The sequence below is a fragment of the Heptranchias perlo genome, chromosome 11 (genome assembly GCF_035084215.1).
Source record: "Heptranchias perlo isolate sHepPer1 chromosome 11, sHepPer1.hap1, whole genome shotgun sequence".
NCBI lineage: Eukaryota > Metazoa > Chordata > Chondrichthyes > Hexanchiformes > Hexanchidae > Heptranchias > Heptranchias perlo.
In genome coordinates this window covers 76,483,468-76,501,478 of record NC_090335.1, presented here as the reverse complement: position 1 = coordinate 76,501,478, position 18,011 = coordinate 76,483,468, and the positions used below count along the sequence as shown (strand labels likewise).

Sequence of the window (18,011 nt, the reverse complement as noted above, 5' to 3'; positions counted from 1 at the left end):
TGGAGGACTGTGGGGCGGGGGGACGCAGTGAGGGACAGGCACTGTCCCAGGTGCAGCACAGGCCTGACTCACCCGCTCTCCCCCAGGTTGAGGCCCAGGAGCCGGGATCCGCTGCTGAGGAACACGAGGGAACCGCACCGGCCCAGCGCCATCCTCACGCCGTGCGCGACCGCCGTCGCACCTCGGCTACGTCACGAGCAGCGGAGGAGGAGGAGGAGGAGGAGGCCCCGCGGGGGCCGGTGGGCGGGGATCGCGGAGCGGGGCGGGGGCCGTGCCCTGGGCCTCTAACCCGGGCCGAAAATGGCGCCGTAATTCCCCGGAGCCGGCTTCTTTGCGACGCTCGTGTGTCCCCGGTATTGGGGTCCGGGTCGCGGTTGCTAGGACAAGTGTCCCTGGTATCTGGGTCCGGGTCGCGGTTGCTAGGACAAGTGTCCCTGGTATCTGGGTCCGGGTCGCGGTTGCTAGGATCTTTTGTCCCGGCTCCATTACTGGTCGAACGGTTGTCTGCTGGACAGTAGTTGGGAAGATGGCGGCCTCGCTGGTGCGGCTTGGAGTCCGCGGGCCTCGGCAGGTAGGCGGCCGGCGGGCATTTAGCTGGCTGATGCGGTTAGGAAAGGCCGGTGTGGGTAATGCGGCCCAAGGCTGAGTTAGAGGGCGGACCCTGGGAAGGTGACCCCGGATCAATAATGCCGACGGGAGCCGCCGCCCTTCCCGAACGTAGCTCCAATAATCACAGAACAACAGCACAGAAGGCGGCCGTTCGACCCTCTTTGAAAGTTACTATTGAATCTACTTCCACCACCTTTTCAGGCAGTGCATTCCAGGTCACAACAACTCACTGGGTAAAAAAAAATGTTGCCTCTGGATTTATTTTTCTTCGTTCATGGGATGTGGGCGTCGCTGGCGAGGCCGGCATTTATTGCCCATCCCTAATTGCCCTTGAGAAGGTGGTGGTGAGCCGCCTTCTTGAACCGCTGCAGTCCGTGTGGTGACGGTTCTCCCACAGTGCTGTTAGGAAGGGAGTTCCAGGATTTTGACCCAGCGACGATGAAGGAACGGCGATATATTTCCAAGTCGGGATGGTGTGTGACTTGGAGGGGAACGTGCAGGTGGTGGTGTAGGATTTAAATTCCTACTTTCAGGATTATAATTTAATCCAATCCAAGGACTGGTTTGTGACAACAACAAGACCACCACAGTACTGGTATAATGGTTAAAGGCAAAACAGATTTATTAAACACATCACAATTAGTACAAAAAGGCGATACTTAACAAAGAGAAATAGTCACAGTCTGTTCTTTGAAACCTTGGAAGTATCCCTCCAAGTGACTGTGGCGTGGTCTCTCTCTCTCGCTGTATTCTGTTGACTGAAGAGTTCTCTTCTTTGCCAGAATCTTGTGTGCCTTCCTCAGCTTTTGAGGTCTCTTCTTATACCCTTTTTCAGTCTATGTGGCAGTTCACTATCACATCCCTCAGCCTTACCATTTATGTGTCTCAACCTTCAGAAATTACATCCCAAGTTACATCCCTGGTACTATCTGTGCCTTGTTGTTACAGACTTAATGGTACCTTACCTTAGAGTTTACATTGCCAGCCTTCACAGAACCGTTTGTATAAACAGACTTCTATTCACTAGCTTGCGGGGGCTCAAGATAGAGAAACCTAAGCCAGTGTGACTCCTTGATTCATTTCACTTTCAGTCCCTTTATCTACATGTCTTTAGACACTATGCTATTACAGCACATCCTCCCTTAGCACTTGTGATTTCCGCAAGATCTCTTAATTCCCACTTTAATGTTGTCAGCATTCTGTTAGTTTTAACTGCAAACTTGACTATAATAACCATCATGAATCCTTCTCGGCACACCAGCACTTTCTTATTAAACACACGTTACACTATATTAATACATGGTACAGTTTACATTTATAGATACATAGATTCATAGTAGATTTCATTCTACTTCTACTTTGATTATAATTATACTAAATTATATCTGTTATTGGGTTAATTCTTAGTGTTGTTTCCATGTGCCTGCTGCCCTTGTCCTTCTAGGTGGTAGAGGTCGCGGGTTTGGGAGGTGATGTCGAAGAAGCCTTGGCGAGTTGCTGCAGTGCATCCTGTGGATGGTACACACTGCAGCCACAGTGTGCCGGTGGTGAAGGGAGTGAATGTTTAAGGTGGTGGATGGGGTGCCAATCAAGCGGGTTGCTTTGTCCTGGATGGTGTCAAGCTTCTTGAGTGTTGTTGGAGCTGCACTCATCCAGGCAAGTGGAGAGTATTCTATCACACTCCTGACTTGTGCCTTGTAGATGATGGCAAGGCTTTGGGGAGTCAGGAGGTGAGTCACTCGCCACAGAATATCCAGCCTCTGACCTGCTCTCGTAGCCACAGTATTTATGTGGCTGGTCCAGTTAAGTTTCTGGTCAATGGTGACCCCCAGGATGTTGATGGTGGAGGATTCGGTGATGATAATACTGTTGAATGTCAAGGGGAGGTGGTTAGACTCTCTTTTGTTGGAGATGGTCATTGCCTGGCACTTATGTGGCAAGTAACATTCGTGCCAGACATCAGCCCAAGCCTGGATGTTGTCCAGGTCTTGCTGCATGCGGGCACGGACTGCTTCATTACCTGAGGGGTTGCGAATGGAACTGAACACTGTGCAATCATCAGCGAACATCCCCATTTCTGACCTTATGATGGAGGGAAGGGCATTGATGAAGCAGCTGAAGATGGTTGGGCCTAGTACATTGCCCTGAGGAACTCCTGCAGCAATGTCCTGGGGCTGAGATGATTGGCCTCCAACAACCACTACCATCTTCCTTTGTGCTAGGTATGATTCCAGCCACTGGAGAGTTTTCCTCCTGATTCCCATTGACTTCAATTTTACTAGGGCTCCTTGGTGCCACACTCGGTCAAATGCTACCTTGATGTCAAAGGGCAGTCACTCTCACCTCACCTCTGGAATTCAGCTCTTTTGTCCATGTTTGGAACAAGGCTGTAATGAGGTCTGGAGCTGAGTGGTCCTGGCGGAACCCAAACTGAGCATTGGTGAGCAGGTTATTGGTGAGTAAGTGCCGCTTGATAGCACTGTCGACGACACCTTCCATCACTTTGTTGATTGAGAGTAGACTGATGGTAATTGGCTGGATTGGATTTGTCCTGCTTTTTGTGGACAGGACATACCTGGGCAATTTTCCACATTGTCGGGTAGATGCCAGTGTTGCAGCTGTACTGGAACAGTTTGCTCGACGCACGGCTAGTTCTGGAGCGCAAGTCTTCAGCACTACAGCTGGGATGTTGTCGGGGCCCATAGCCTTTGCTGTATTGAGTGCACTCAGTCGTTTCTTGATATCACGTGGAGTGAATCGAATTGGCTGAAGACTGGCTTCCGTGATGGCGGGGATATCGGGAGGAGGCCAAGATGGATCATCCACTCGGCACTTCTGGCTGAAGATGGTTGCAAACGCTTCAGCCTTGTCTTTTGCACTCACATGCTGGACTCTGCCATCATTGAGGATGGGGATGTTTACAGAGCCTCCTCCTCCCGTTAGTTGTTTAATTGTCCGCCACCACTCATGACTGGATGTGGCAGGACTGCAGAGCTTTGATCTGATCCGTTGATTGTGGAATCGTTTAGCTCTGTCTATAGCGTGTTGCTTCCGCTGTTTAGCATGCATGTAGTCCTGTGTTGTAGTTTCACCAGGTTGGCACCTCATTTTTTGGTACGCCTGGTGCTGCTCCTGGCATGCTCTTCTACACTCCTCATTGAACCAGAGTTGATCGCCTGGCTTCTTGGTAATGGTTGAGTGAGGAATATGCCGGGCCATCAGGTTACAGATTGTGCTGGAATACAATTCTGCTGCTGCTGATGGCCCACAGCGCCTCATGGATGCCCAGTTTTGAGCTGCTAAATCTGTTCTGAATCTATCCCATTTAGCACGGTGATAGTGCCACACAACACATTGGATGGTGTCCTCAGTGTGAAGACGGGACTTCATCTCCATGAGGACTGTGCTGTAGTCACCCCTACCAATATTGTAATGTTCAGTTGCATTTGCGACAGGTAGATTGGTGAGGACGAGGTCAAGTTGGTTTTTCCCTCGTGTTGGTTCGCTCACCACCTGCCGCAGGCCCAGTCTGGCAGCTATGTCCTTCAGGACTCGGCCAGCTCGGTCAGTAGTGATGCTACCGAGCCACTCTTGGTGATGGACATTGAAGTCCCCCACCCAGAGTAGTCCCCCACCCAGAGTACATTCTGTGCCCTTGCTACCCTCAGTGCTTCCTCCAAGTGGTGCTCAACATGGAGGAGGACTGATTCATCATGGAGGGCAGTAGATGGTAATCAGCAGGAGGGTTCCTTGCCCTTGTTTGACCTGATGCCGTGAGATTTCATGGGTTCCGTAGTCAATGCTGAGGACTCCCAGGGCCACTCCCTATATCACTGTACCACCACCTCTGGTAGGTCTGTTCTGCCGGTGGGACAGGACATACCCAGGGATGGTGATGGAAGAGTCTGGGACGTTGGCTGAAAGATATGATTCTGTGAGTATGGCTATGTCAGGCTGTTGCTTGACTAGTCTGTGCGACAGCTCTCCCAATTTTGGCACAAGTCCCCAGATGTTAGTGAGGAGGACTTTGCAGGGTCGACTGGGCTTGGTTTGCCTTTGTTGTGTCCAGTGCCTCGTGGCCCGATGCTGGGTGGTCCGTCTGGTTTTATTCTTATTATGACTTTTTGTGGTGAGATTGTACAACTGAGTGGCTTGCTAGGCCATTTCAGAGGGAAATTAAGAATCAATCACATTGCTGTGGGTCTGGAGTCACATATAGGCCCGACCGGGTAAGGACGGCAGGTTTCCTTCCCTAAAGGACATTAGTGAACCAGATGGGTTTTTACGACAATCCGGTAGTTTCATGGCCACCATTACTGATACTAGTTTTTTAAAATTTTATTTTATCTTTTGCCAATCACCTTAAGTCTGTGTCCTCTGTTTACCGACCCTTCTGCCACTGGAAACAGTTTCTCCTGATTTACTCTATCAAATTTGTTCATAATTTTGAACACCTCTATCAAATCTCCCCTTAACCTTCTCTGCTTTAAAGAGAACAACTCCAACTTCTCCAGTCTCTCCACATAACTGAAGTCCCTCATCCCTATTACCATTCTAATAAATCTCTTCTGCATCCTCTCTCAGGCCTTGACATTCTTCCAAAAGTGTGGTGTCCAGAATTGAACACAATACTCCAGCTGAAGCCTAACCAGTGTTTTATAAAGGTTTAGCATTGCTTCCTTGCTTTTGTACTCTATGCCTCTATTTATAAAACCAAGGCATCCATATGCCTTTTCAACAGTCTTATAAACTTGTCCTGCCACCTTCAAAGATTAGTGCACGTTTCTGTTCTTGAACCTCCTTGAAAATTATACCATTTAGTTTATATTGCCTCTCCTCATTCTGCTTTCTAACTTCTAAATTTCATCTGCCATGTGTCTGCCCATTTCACCAGTCTGTCTAGGCTGTTGCTATCCTCCACGTTGTTTGCTACATTTCCGAGTTTTGTGTCATCTGCAAGCTTTTAAGTTATGCCCTGTATACTCAAGTCTAAGTCATTAATATATATCAAAAAGAGCAGTGATCCTAATATCGACCCCTGGGGACACCACTGTATACCTCCCTCCAGTATGAAAAACAACCGTTCGCCACTACTCTCTGCTTTCTGTCCCTTAGCCAATTTTGTATCCACGCTGCCACTGTCCCTTTAATCCCATGGGCTTTAATTTTGCTAACAAATCTATTATGTGGTACTTTATTAAACGCCTCCTGAAAGTCCATATACATATCAACCATATACCCTCATCAGCCCTCTCCTTTACTTCATCAAAGAACTCAATCAAGTTAGTCAAACACAATTTGCCTTTAACAAATCTTTCATTTATTAACCTATATTTTTTCAAATGACAATTAGTTTTGTCTCGGATTATGGTTTCTAAAAGTTTAATGAAGATTAAAGTAATATTTTATTATTTTCAAATCTCAGGTCTTGATATCGGAGCTGTTGGGGCTGCGAGCGGCAACTCTCACCACCAAGGCCACAGGCCCGAAGAAGAGGAAGCAAGCCAAGGGTAAGTGTGTTAATATTGCCCGAGGCTGGGGTCTGATTGGAGCGGGCATGAGGTGCTTCACACTGGATACCTGGGATCCGTCCCACCTCCCGGGTCAGCAAGAAAAACTATCAGTATTGTCATGGAAAATACTGCAACAGAAATAAAGCGCGAGTAACCCCACCTAAGTACAGAATTCTGACAACGTTGCAGACCCCAAGCATCCAGGGAGCCCACGTGTGTGTGTGTGTATATGTACTGACACTGACACTGCCCGAATAGGTCCTCATTGTTATGTTGGCGTGGGGGTCCTGAGTGGGGTGGCCCAGGGATTGGTGTTGGGGACATCACCGTCTGTAGTTTACATCAATGATTCAGAAGCTCGGTGCAAACTGGTTCTATTGGTACAGTAATCCACACCAAACTAAGAGGAGCTGTCGACTGTGAGGCAGCAGCTCAGGAACTGTAAGTGGGAGGAACAATAACTGATGAAATTTAATCCGGTATAAAAGAAAAACTAGATGGCACTTATAATCCATGGGGGAGTGGAAATGGCTAATGATGAAGTTGAGAGATCTCGGTGTTTTAGTGGATTTGATCTTCAACACGTTTAATCACTGCAATAAACAAAGCCAATAGAATACTGCATTGTAAAGCCCAGCAGTAGAATGGAAGTTGTGCTCAGACTGTACAGTACTCTGGTCGGTGCTCAGACTGTACAGTACTCTGGTCGGTACTCTACATTTCTGGTCATGGGGAGACAGTCAAGTTCTGGAGGTGGCTCAGAGAAGAGCCTTGAAGCTTATTCACAGTGTTGAGGGACTGAGGTTCTGAAAGCCTGGAGACACCTGGGCTTCTCTGCCTTGAAGATGACTGAATGGAGACCTTAGAGATGTTTATAAAAAAAGACTTGCATTTATATAGCGTGCTTTACAGCCAATGAAGTACTTCTGAAGTGCAGTAACTGTTGTAATGTGGGGAAAACAGCAGACAATTTGCACACAGCAAGATCCCACAATGAGCAATGAGATAAATGACCAGATAATCTGCTTTAGTGATGTTGGTTGATGGATAAATTTTGGCCAGGACACGAGGGAGAACTCCGCTACTCTTTGAATAGTGCTATGAGATGTTTCACATCCACCTGAGAGGGCAGATGGGGCTTCAGTTTAATATCTCATCCGAAAGATGGAACCTCCGACAGTGCAGCGCTCCCTCAGCACTGCCCCCTCCGACAGTGCAGCGCTCCCTCAGCACTGCCCCCTCCGACAGTGCAGCGCTCCCTCAGCACTGCCCCCTCCGACAGTGCAGCGCTCCCTCAGCACTGCATTGAAGAGTCAGTCTGGATTATGTGCTCAGATCTCGTGAGTGGGGCTTGAACTCACAACCTGACCCAGAGGCAAGAGTGGGACCACTGAGCCAAGGCTTCTTCGACAGCACCTCCCAAACCCGCGACCTCTACTACCTAGAAGGACAAGAGCAGCAGGTACATGGGAACAACACCACCTGCACGTTCCCCTCCAAGTCACACACCATCCTGACTTGGAAATATTTCGCCGTTCCTTCATCGTCGCTGGGTCAAAATCCTGGAACTCCCTTCCAAGCAGCAGCACTGTGGGAGAATCTTCACCACACGGACTGCAGTGGTTCAAGAAGGCAGCTCACCACCACCTTCTCAAGGGCAATTAGGGAAGGGCAATAAATGCCGGCCTCGTCAGTGACTCCCACATCCCATGAACGAATAAAAAAAATAGTAAACAGTGTGGTAAAGGTAAATGCTTCAAACCAATTCATTACCACAGTAGCAGGGACTCTGGATCAAACTTGTAAAAAGGTAAATTTAGGATTGATATCAACACAGATTGATCAATAGAATGAATTCCCAGATAAAAAGTTGGAGGTGAAAATCCAGGAATTATTGATGTATTGGCGGGGGTGGGGGGGGGGGGGGTGGCGGGGGAGAGGAGGGGTGTCTGTGGGGTCTTTTGGGAGGGAGCAGTTGATGTGGGCTGATTGGTCTTCCTTAAACAGACCTGCTCAATGTCACCGGGACAGTTGACACATGCTGACTGTCCTGGAGACCACACCACGAGTAGGGGGGATAGGGTCGGTGTAATCTGAGCCGGGTGTTAAACAAAACACGATGTTAGAACGGGTCAGGTCAGGTTTGTAGATGGTCCTAAACTGGGAGGGACTGTAAACAGGGAGCGGGCTGTTCAAACACTAAGACCAGAATAGAATGGGGAGCTATGCTGATGAACAACAGATGCCATTTAATGTGGACAAATGTAAAGTCATGAGATTGGGACAGGGTAATATACAGCGGCAGTATAAGATAAATGGACCATTGGACAGGACACAGGAGAGGGATTTGGGGCACTGGTGGAGATGGAGGAATGTAGGGTACATGTTTTTTCTGGTCCTGTGTATTCCTCCTGTCCCAGATGCCGTGATACTGTCAATATGCTGCAGTGCCCACAGTGATGAAATGACTCCAATGAATAGTCACACCCCACTGCTCCCCCACTTCCCCTCGCGCGGTGCGTCCCTCTCTCTCCCCGTGCGGGGGCCCCCCCCTCCTCCCACGGTCTGCGTACCCCTCTCTCCCCTCACACTGATGCTAACACATTGTTTCTAGTAGTATCTTGGCCTGTGTGTCCTCAGCCCGCAGTACAGAGTCTTTTAGACTGAGCTGTCTGTCCTCTTGTCTGTCCCTAGACTGTCAGAATCCCTCTCATGAACCTGCCCTAACCCTAACCCCAGTCCAGTGCAGGCTGCAGCTTCTTACCACTCACTCTCTGTTTTATGCAGTTGATTCACGGGCTCAGAATCCAGTCTGTGTTGATTGGTTCTGAGCTCTGCCTGGTAGTAAGTAGAAGTCAGGATCCTGCTGCTTTTCTTGTTAATTCCTTGGTTGTCATTTTACGCTGATGATTGTTCTTACGATGGACGGAAGCTTTAATGTTTTTTCTTCTTGCAGGGAAAATGACCTTGTTCCTATTTGTGCTGTTTCTTAGATGACAGGGTTGTGGTGGCTCCAGTGGATGGGGCTGGACTGCTTACCAACAAAGCGCCAGTCCAGTGTGCAGACCACTTGTCCTCCGCTGTCCCTTACACAGGAGCCGAGGCCAGCGAGATCTCGAGCAGTGATTCCCACGTTCACGCTGCAGAGATAACCAGCACAAAACGAGCAAGTCTCATATCCAAGAAAACGCTGCTGCTCTTTCCTGGGAGAGTTCCCAGCCCAACACCGTTACCGTCTGCCGAGAAACGGCAAGGAGAAGTGGTCAGATCCGTGGCAGGAATTCCAAAACATGGTGAGCGGTCAGTGGATCCCTCCTGTGCCAGTGGAGAGCCTGGTGGTGAGAAATCAGCCGCTGAGGAAGATTCCAGCTCTGATTCCAGCTCCGATTCTAGCTCCGATTCGGACTCAGATGAAGAAACGGTGACCGAAGACGCTGTAAAGACTCGAGTTGAATTTCCGAGGCGCGATTCTGTCCACTGCACCCAAGCGAAGGTCGCTGACCGGACAAGGGCAAGCAAAGAAGTGGAGAGTGCCGGTCTGGTCATCAAGCCACAGGTAGAGCCACAAGCTGCCAAAGCCCCGGCCTCCAGGGACTCGGCTGCAGAATCTCCCACAGAGCTGAGTAAAACGGGGGAAGAGAAAGAAGCAGAAGCTGCCTGTCTGGAGACGACAGCACTGGAGGACCCGAAGGGGGTCAAAGCACTGCCAAAAGGAGACCACCACACTGGGGCCAAAGCCACAGTAACAACACCAGGAGCAAGCTCTCTACCAAAAGCCAAATCAGAAACCAAAGAAACTGCGGCAAACAGCCTGCTGAAAGCATCGGTGCTCCCAGCACAGGGTGAAACACCAGGACCAGAGCTCAAGTCGGCTGAGGAGATAACCCGAGAACCTCCTACCCCAGCTTTAGCCGAGGCTCCGGGCACGCCACAGGGTATTCACCGGTTTAATCTTCACTTCGAGGCTGGGTGCTGTTTACTGACGTTCATTGTCAGCAGTCAGGGAAGTGTGAAAGCAGCGTTCCAGAACTGGGTGTTCTAACTTTGAAGAGATTTAGAGAGGGCCTCTACAGGCTTTTAAAGCACTGAGAGGACAGGCACAGGCAGGCTATCTAACGGGACTGTGAGCACAGAGCTAGAGAACGAGTATAAAATTAACCAGCCACTAGCAAGATTGCGATTAGAAGAGATTTTTGTGGGATAGACTCTCGCAGGTAATGCTGTGCCCATTAACACTCTCACAACCCGGTGAAAGGTGACAATTTTCTGAGTAGCAGCAGAGCTAAGGGTTCAATGGATCAGAGGTGAACGAATGCTGCATGCACCAGGATGGTTAATAACCAGAGCCACCCAGGAAATGTAGTGTTGGATGTGAGGTTAGATATTCTGGACTTTTGCTTTGTTCCTGTTTGATACCAGAGATAAACTTTAACTTGGAGTTTGAAGTGGGTTGGGTGGAGAGCCTGATAGGATCAGCAGCAATAACGGTCAATGGGGGCTGAGTGACAGTAACAATAGTACTAATGGTTGGAGGGAGTGATAGTAATGGTAGTACTAACAGGTGGGGGTGGGGTGAGTGACAGTAACAATAGTACTAACAGTCGGGGGTGAGTGAACATAAGAACAAAAGAAGTAGGAGCAGGAGTAGGCCATTCGGCCCCTCGAGCCTGCTCCACCATTCAACAAGATCGCGGCTGATCTTCTATCTCAACGCCATTTTCCTGCACTATCCCCATATCCCTTGATGCCTTTAATACCTAGAAATCTATCAATCTCTGTTTTGAATGTACTCAATGACTGAGCCTCCACAGCCGTCTGGAGTAGAGAATTCCAAAGATTCACCATCCTCTGAGTGAAGAAATTCTCCTCATCTCAGTCCTAAATGGCCTATCCCTTATTCTGAGACTGTGACCCCTAGTTCTAGACTTCCCAGCCAGGGGAAACATCCTCCCTGCATCTACCCTGTCGAGCCCTGTAAGAATTTTGTATGTTTCAATGAGATCACCTCTCATTCTTCTAAACTCTAGAGAACACAGGCCTAGTCTACTCAATCTCTCCTCATACAACAACCCCGCCATCCCAGGAATCAGTCTGGTGAAACTTCATTGCACTCCCTTTATGGCAAGTATATCCTTTCTTAGATAAGGAGACCAAAATTGTACACAATACTCCAGGTGTGGTCTCACCAAGGCCCTATATAATTGCAGTAAGAAATCTTTACTCCTGTACTCAAATCCTCTTGTAATAAAGGCCAACATACCATTTGCCTTCCTAATTGCTTGCTGCACCTGAATGTTAGCTTTCAGTGACTCATGTACAAGGACACCCAGGTCCCTTTGAACATCAACATTTCCCAGTCTCTCATCATTTAAAAAATACTCTGCATTTCTGTTTTTCCTACCAAAGTGGATAACTTCACATTTTTCCACATTATATTCCATCTGCCATGTTCTTGCCCACTCACTTAGCCTGTCTATATCCCATTGAAGCCTCTTTGCATCCTCCTCACATTCCCACCTAGTTTTGTGTCATCAGCAAACTTGGAAATATTACATTTGGTCCCCTCATCCAAATCATTGATATATATTGCGAATAGCTGGGGCCCAAGCACCAATCCCTGCAGTACCCCACTAGTCACAGTCTGCCAACCTGAAAAGGACCCATTTATTCCTACTCTCTGTTTTCAGTCTGTTAAGCAATTCTCGATCCATGCCAGTATATTACCCCAATTCCATGTGCTCTAACTTTGTTCACCAACCTCCTGTGTGGGACCTTATCAAAAGCTTTCTGAAAGTCCAAATACACCACATCCACTGGTTCCCCCTTATCTGTTCTACTAGTTACATCCTCAAAGACCTCCAGTAGGTTTGTCAAACATGATTTCCCTTTCATAAATCCATGTTGACTCTGCCAAGTCCTATTATTATTTTCTAAGTGTCTGGTTATCACATCCTTTATAATAGATTCTAGCATTTTCCTGACTACTGATGTCAGGCTAACAGGTCTGTAGTTCCCTGTTTTCTCTCTCCCTCCTTTCTTAAATAGTGGGGTTACATTTGCTACCCTCCAATCTGCAGGAACCGTTCCAGAATCTATAGAATTTTGGAGGATGACAACCAATGCATCCAGTATCTCTATAGCCACCTCTTTAAAAACCGAGATGTAGATCATCAGGTCCTTGGGATTTATCGACTTTCAGTCCCATTAATTTTTCTTGTACTATTTTGAGTGAGTAATAGTAACAATGGTACTAATGGTCGGGGGTGAGTGAGTGATAGTAATAGAAGTTGTAACGGTCATGAGAGTGATAGTAACAGCAGTACTAATAGTTGGGGGAGTGAATGTTAGTAACAGCAGTACTAATGGTTGGAGGTGAGTGATAGTAATAGCATTACTAATGGTCAGGGGAGCGAGTGTTAGTACAGCTGTACTAATGGTTGGAAGTGAGTGATAGTAACAATAGTACTAACAATTGGGGGTGAGTGAGTGATAGTAATAAGTAGTAACGGTTGGAGGTGAGTGATATTAACAGCAGTATTAACAGTTGGAGGTGAGTGATAGTAACAGCGGTACTAATGGTTGGAGGTGAGTGATAGTAACAGCAGTACTAATGGTTGGAAGTGAGTGATAGTAACAGCAGTACTAATGGTTGGAGGTGAGTGATAGTAACAGCAGTACTAATGGTTGGAGGTGAGTGATAGTAACAGCAGTACTAATGGTTGGAGGTGAGTGATAGTAACAGCAGTACTAATGGTTGGAAGTGAGCGATAGTAATAGTACTAACAGTCAGGGGTGAGTGAATAATAGTAACATTAATACTAATGGTGAGGAGTGAGTGATTGTAATAGAAGTAGTAACGATCATGAGTAATGATAGTAGCAACAGGTACTAATGGTTGGAGGTGATAGTAGCAGCGGTATTAATGGTTGGAGGTGAGTGATAGTAACAGCAGAACTAATGGTCAGGGGAGTGAGTGTTAGTAACAGCGGTATTAACGGTTGGAGGTGAGTGATAGTAGCAGCAGTACTAATGATCGGGGAGTGGGTGTTAGTAACAGCAGTATTAACGGTTGGAGGTGAGTGATAGCTGATTGCAGCTGGGCAGTGCCAGAGCTGTTATGATTCGCTTGAGTACCTCTGGGTCGAGGGGCGCATAAACCAGGATCTTGCTCCAGATCACTGTCCAGTGATAAAGTGGACGTGCAAACATAGTGAGGACAGGATTGGGCTCGGCTATGGTGCCTGCCACAGTTGAATAGCCAGCACTCGCTGGTGGGTGGACCTAAGTCAGAAGAGGGACGAGGTACTGGAGAACTAGAGACAGAAGTGAAATTATACCCCAGTATGGGAGCCTTCAGGAGAGAAGGGTAGAAAGCAGGGGCATGGGAGGGGAATCTTTGTTAGCTCTCCCCGAGAACCTACTCCCTGTACCTGCTCCTCCATTGGTGCTTTTGTGCCTTTTTTCCTGCTCCACTGCTGTAGCTCTTGTTGACTCTTACACTGCAGTGACTATGAACGGCAGCCTCGATTGCTGCCGCTATTGAATCTGACCCAGGCTCAGTGCCTGTTTATCTCTAACCTTTCATCTGTTAAACTGCAAAGCAACTGCCTCCGCTGTGGCCCATTTGGGGGCCAGTAACTCCACGCGGCTAGCTCGGGCCAGGCGGTAGCTCAGGGCTCCCACTGACTGTTTACTGCTGTCTGCATCTCCCTCCTGCAGAAATAATCCAGCTATTCTGGAGTGACGAAGGGCCTTCACCTAAACTCGGCTTGTGAAAGAGACCGAGTACAGTCCGTGCACCAGTGATACGGGCGCTCTCTGGATGATTCATGTTATCTCTTTTCCTCGATAGCCCATCTGTTCTAGGTGCCACAAGAGTCAAATTTCAATGTTCAGACCTCAAACTAAGGACTCAAAGGCAGGCAGTGCCACCTGCAGTGTGCTTTGTTCCTGCTGACTGGGGCTGAAATAAATCTGGTCAAGGGGAAATGTTGAAAGATGTGGGGGCATTCGTTGACTCGTTCACTGTCCAGTGTGAGGCGGCTATGAGTGGAATGAGATGGATCCTGGTTGTATTGTCAGATCAGTTGAGTGCCGATCTCCAAAGGACATGGTGAAGCTGTGCAGGGTCAGGCTGCATCTAGAGCACTGGGTACAGTTTTGGTGATCGACATTAGGGGGGCTGCCCAGGACCCCGAGGCAGTGGACAGACTGGTCCTGGTGTCAGAGGAGCAGTTTATTAAAATGTGTCACTTCAGCCTTGAAAAAGATGTCGAGGGGGATCTCACGGAGGTTGGTAAGTTATTTCATGGGATAGATATGGTAAACGGGGAATAACACTAAGGCACCAGGATAGGGGAGCACGGGGTCAGGTGTGAAGGGCAAGTTTGGAACAGATGTTAAGATGTATTTCTTTGCACAGAGGGGGTGAACAGCTGAAATGGGGTTACCAGCAGGGTGGGTGAGGCCAGGGCACTGGGCTTGTTTAAGAAACAGCTGGACTCTGTGATGGGGAGAGGATAAAGCTGGAATCCAATGGGCTAAAAGGTTTTTTAATAATTACCACTTGTGGCTCTCCAGAACCTGCTGAACAGAAGCAGTTGCTGACGCATCCTGTGTCCCTGACCTGCTACCGCTGCTTTGCTGGTAGCTTGTGCTATGCCATCAAGTCCAGTTGGATGCTGGGGAGGAAAATTTTTATATTAATCATTGCAAAAATTAGCATGATCTTGAATTGATAAGGTGTGCAGGAACTGAGCGAAATCTGCACTAATGTATCTGAATGGAGTGATTCAGTCTGCACTAATGTATCTGAATGGAGTGATTCAGTCTGCACTAATGTATCTGAATGGAGTGATTGTCAGTCTGCACTAATGTATCTGTTGGTGTGTTAATGGATGAGCCCAGTACATTCTCCAATCAGTGATGACCAAACCCATGATAACTGAATATTTTAAGGTCAGTGATTGCAGATACACTGTGCCCAGTGAGCCCTACACCCGGTGCATGTGCTGGAGCTGCAGTCTTTTCTTTCCAGCTTCTCATACTGTTTTCCACCTGCTAATGTATAATTTGAAGCTGATTATAATGTATTTAAAAACCTTGAACTACCTCTACATCTGAAAGCCAGTTGCTGGGCTCCCACGTGATGGCTATGTAACTGATATTTCTTTTGATTGATTTAAGGGACTATGATGATTAGACTATTCTGCTGGCCTTGTTTCTCCTCTGCCCTGCCCTGTCCTGTCCTCCTGAAGGCACCCACTCTCATTGGGATATATAGGAACATAGGAATTACTGGACGAGAAAAGACCAAAGTCCCTCTAGTTTACCTTCTATCATCCTGGTAGTCACATGAAACAAAATTATTGGAGTTATTGATTAATCAATTAGTCTACAACAGACCCAGACATGAGACGAGGAAAACCCCCAGTGGAAAGGTTTGGGAATCATTCTACAGGAGCTGGCAGGATATTTGGCTTTGGAAGGCATCGTAGCTTAACCTGAGTCTGACCTCACCCAACGTGCGCGCACTCACTTTTCCAGTAGGGGTCACTAGTGAGAGATTGGCAGCACTGAGGCAAATTGTGGCACCTCTACTGCCCCCGTGTGCCCAGGACAGACCCAGCCTGGGAATCCAACCTGGGCCCCGACTGGCCCCGGGCGGGTCGGTGACACACTGGGCCCCGGGCGGGGTGGTCACACTGGGCCCCGGGCGGGTCGGTGACTCACTGACCCCAGGCGGGGTGGACACTCTGGGCCCCGGGCGGATCGGTGACTCACTGACCCCAGGCGGGGTGGTCACTCTGGGCCCCGGGCGGATCGGTGACTCACTGACCCCAGGCGGGGTGGTCACTCTGGGCCCCGGGCGGATCGGTGACTCACTGGGCCCAGGCGGGGTGGACACTCTGGGCCCCGGGCGGGTCGGTGACTCACTGACCCCAGGCGGGGTGGACACTCTGGGCACCGGGCGGATCGGTGACTCACTGACCCCAGGCGGGGTGGTCACTCTGGGCCCCGGGCGGGGCGGTGACTCACTGACCCCAGGCGGGGTGGTCACTCTGGGCCCCGGGCGGATCGGTGACTCACTGACCCCAGGCGGGGTGGTCACTCTGGGCCCCGGGCGGGGCGGTCACTCTGACTATAAAAAATCATTTTCTCAAAGTGAATTGTTTCTGTTTTGTGCAGAGCCGGTCGAGAAGCAGGAGCCGGTCGAGGAAGTGTTGGACTCCTCCACCTACAAGAACACCCAGCACCACGATTACAATCCCCTGACCTTTGTAGACCTGGACATGGAGATGGCAAAGTACAGGTTACCTCAGCCCTCATCAGGAAGGATGACCCCTCGTCACTGACCCCCTTGCACATTCTCTGGGCTCTGCTCACCTGGTGCATCAGAGCTGTACACCTGAAATATACAATATACACAGAACGTGAGATAGAACTAAACTTAAATTAAAAAATTCACTGTTTACATGTCTGTTTACCATCTACATTCTTTGTCATTTTCTCCCGATCCAGTATTTTGCTGATCACCGACTAACAGGGTAAGCGATGAGCAGAGGCTTCCCCAACACTCGTGTCAGTGCTGTGAGGACCCCAGACTGCTGCTTGGTGTAGGACCTGCTCAAACTCTGCACGGCCCCCACCTCGATGTTATTGCTAAGGGCAGGAGGTTTCCACATGGCAATACGCGGTAAACCCACCCCTGCAGCTCACGACTCCCCCCCCCCCCCCCCCCCCTCCACCCCCTCCAAGGTTGGGGGCTCAGTATGTGGCTGCTTCACTGCTCCCTTTACTTTTCATTCAGGGTTTTGAGCACTGATCACTACAGTTACATTTGGAAACTGCGAATGAAACAGGAATTAACAGAAACTTCAGTTCACAGTCCAGCTGAGGAATAACCCATCTGCGGGACCCAACTCTTGGGAGTCGGGACTGATTTCCGCAGCTGGACTATGTCATAAAAGTTGAAAGGACAGGTCAAGCAATGGAGAAGAGATGGGGCTGACTTGGGACAACAGTGTCTTGTTCACAGAGCCTCGCCAACAGGTGTGAAGAGTTTTGTTTCTTTGATGAGGAACATTGAGCAGGACCTGTACCAGAACTAATCGAGGAAATTCTATCCCTGCCTTAATGTAACTTCGAGAGCAGACGTTCCTGAGTCTGGATCATCGATGGATCCTCTGTCAGAAGAATTGGGGCCCAAGCTTCAGATCTTCCATTATGTTGTCCAGTCCATGAGATTTCTGGCAGAATTTTTACCGCTGAAACCATAACCTCCACAATTCAACAGGTCCAACAGAAGAGGCCGTCAAATCTTTTTATCCAATGACGTGAGGCCTTTTTGGTGCAGCTGCGGCCCATTGGCTCTAATTGGATCCGGCGGTTCAGTTCCCGACCAATCAGTGGTGGGTCTGTAGCCACAGATCTTTGAGAAAGCTGGGTGGTGCGATAGTGGAATAAATCCCTTTTCAAAACTGGAAATGCACCACAGGGTCTGTCAGCCTCCGTAAAGAGGAAAGGCAGATGAACATTTCAGCTTAAACCCTTTGTCAGAAAATATTTCCGGGTTTTTAAATTTCTTCTCTGAATGCAGGAGATTGTTTATAACTGAGTGGCTTGCTGCAACATTTCAGAAACCATTAAGATTCCAGCACACAGCTTGGACTGCAGTCATCTGTAGGACAGACTGGGTCAGAACAGCAGGTTCCCTTCCCTGAAGGATATTAGTCAACCAATTGTGTTTTTGCAACAATCTGGCTGCTCGTGATCATTTCTCCTGGTGGCAGCTTACAAACCACCAGATTTATTGAACGCAATTTCATAACTTGGTGAGAACTAAACTCATTTCCTCTGGGTTAGGAATCCGATATCCACATCTGCGCA

General features: G+C 48.7%; 1 protein-coding gene across 1 annotated transcript; it reads left to right on the top strand.

The window, feature by feature from the left end:
- Positions 1-123: 123 nt before the first annotated feature.
- Positions 124-16,596, top strand: ndufv3 (NADH:ubiquinone oxidoreductase subunit V3). Its single transcript, XM_067993400.1, has 4 exons — positions 124-571; positions 6,035-6,119; positions 9,116-10,057; positions 16,311-16,596. The coding sequence occupies exons 1-4, from the start codon at positions 527-529 to the stop codon at positions 16,475-16,477; spliced, it is 1,239 nt and encodes a 412-aa protein (XP_067849501.1). The 5' UTR covers positions 124-526; the 3' UTR covers positions 16,478-16,596.
- Positions 16,597-18,011: the final 1,415 nt, after the last annotated feature.